We start from the raw sequence: 640 nt of genomic DNA, 5'->3' as shown, positions 1-640 counted from the left end.
CAAGAACTAGGATTTTTTTAATTCATAAAAGGACCCAGATTTATAGGGTTTAATCAGAATATGTTTAATTTTGTAATTTATGTAGTTTGGCAATCTGTCCTTTATACTGATTTTCCCTAATTCCGTAATGACTATAAAATATCTAATATTGGGTGTGTGTTTTTTTTTCTGTTGTGTTAAATCTTTGATTTAACCTAATATATTTTTTATCTACAGGTTGAAACTGAATTTTATCTTTATAACAATAAAGATGTCTCGAAAGTTTTCTAAGGAGTTAAAGAAAGTGAACATTTCTAGTTCTCTAGAATCTGAAGATATTAGTTTAGAAACAACAATACCTACAGATGATATCTCCTCATCGGACGAGAAAGATGGTAAAATAAAAATCACCAGGCAGCTAATTGAAAGGAAAGAATTACTTCATAACATTCAGTTGCTGAAAATAGAACTATCTCAGAAAAATATGATGATCGACAATTTGAAAATGGATTATCTTACAAAGGTAAGGTCATGTGTGAGTTTTATTATCTACATATTTAAATGATTTGCTTTGTCATTCCGAGCAGCCTTTTGGAATCTTCTGTTCAGCTCTTTAGTATCTTGAATTCTTCCTTGTGCTTTGGCTTCTCTACGCTCCAGT

The 640-nt window shown here is 30.3% G+C and overlaps 1 protein-coding gene across 1 annotated transcript in view; it reads left to right on the top strand.

Moving 5' to 3' along the window:
- Window positions 1–244: 244 nt before the first annotated feature.
- PIBF1 (progesterone immunomodulatory binding factor 1) overlaps window positions 245–640 on the top strand; it is a 311,116-nt gene continuing 310,720 nt past the window's right edge. Inside the window, exon 1 of the mRNA XM_006882728.1 lies at window positions 245–502. Coding sequence (XP_006882790.1) covers window positions 251–502 — 252 coding nt within the window. The 5' untranslated portion in view covers window positions 245–250. The remainder of the gene's footprint in view (window positions 503–640) is intronic.

The sequence above is a fragment of the Elephantulus edwardii genome, unplaced genomic scaffold, assembly GCF_000299155.1.
Source record: "Elephantulus edwardii isolate Elephantulus edwardi_28Jun2011 unplaced genomic scaffold, EleEdw1.0 scaffold00023, whole genome shotgun sequence".
In the NCBI taxonomy this organism is placed as follows: domain Eukaryota; kingdom Metazoa; phylum Chordata; class Mammalia; order Macroscelidea; family Macroscelididae; genus Elephantulus; species Elephantulus edwardii.
This window is presented reverse-complemented; position numbering and strand designations above follow the sequence as displayed.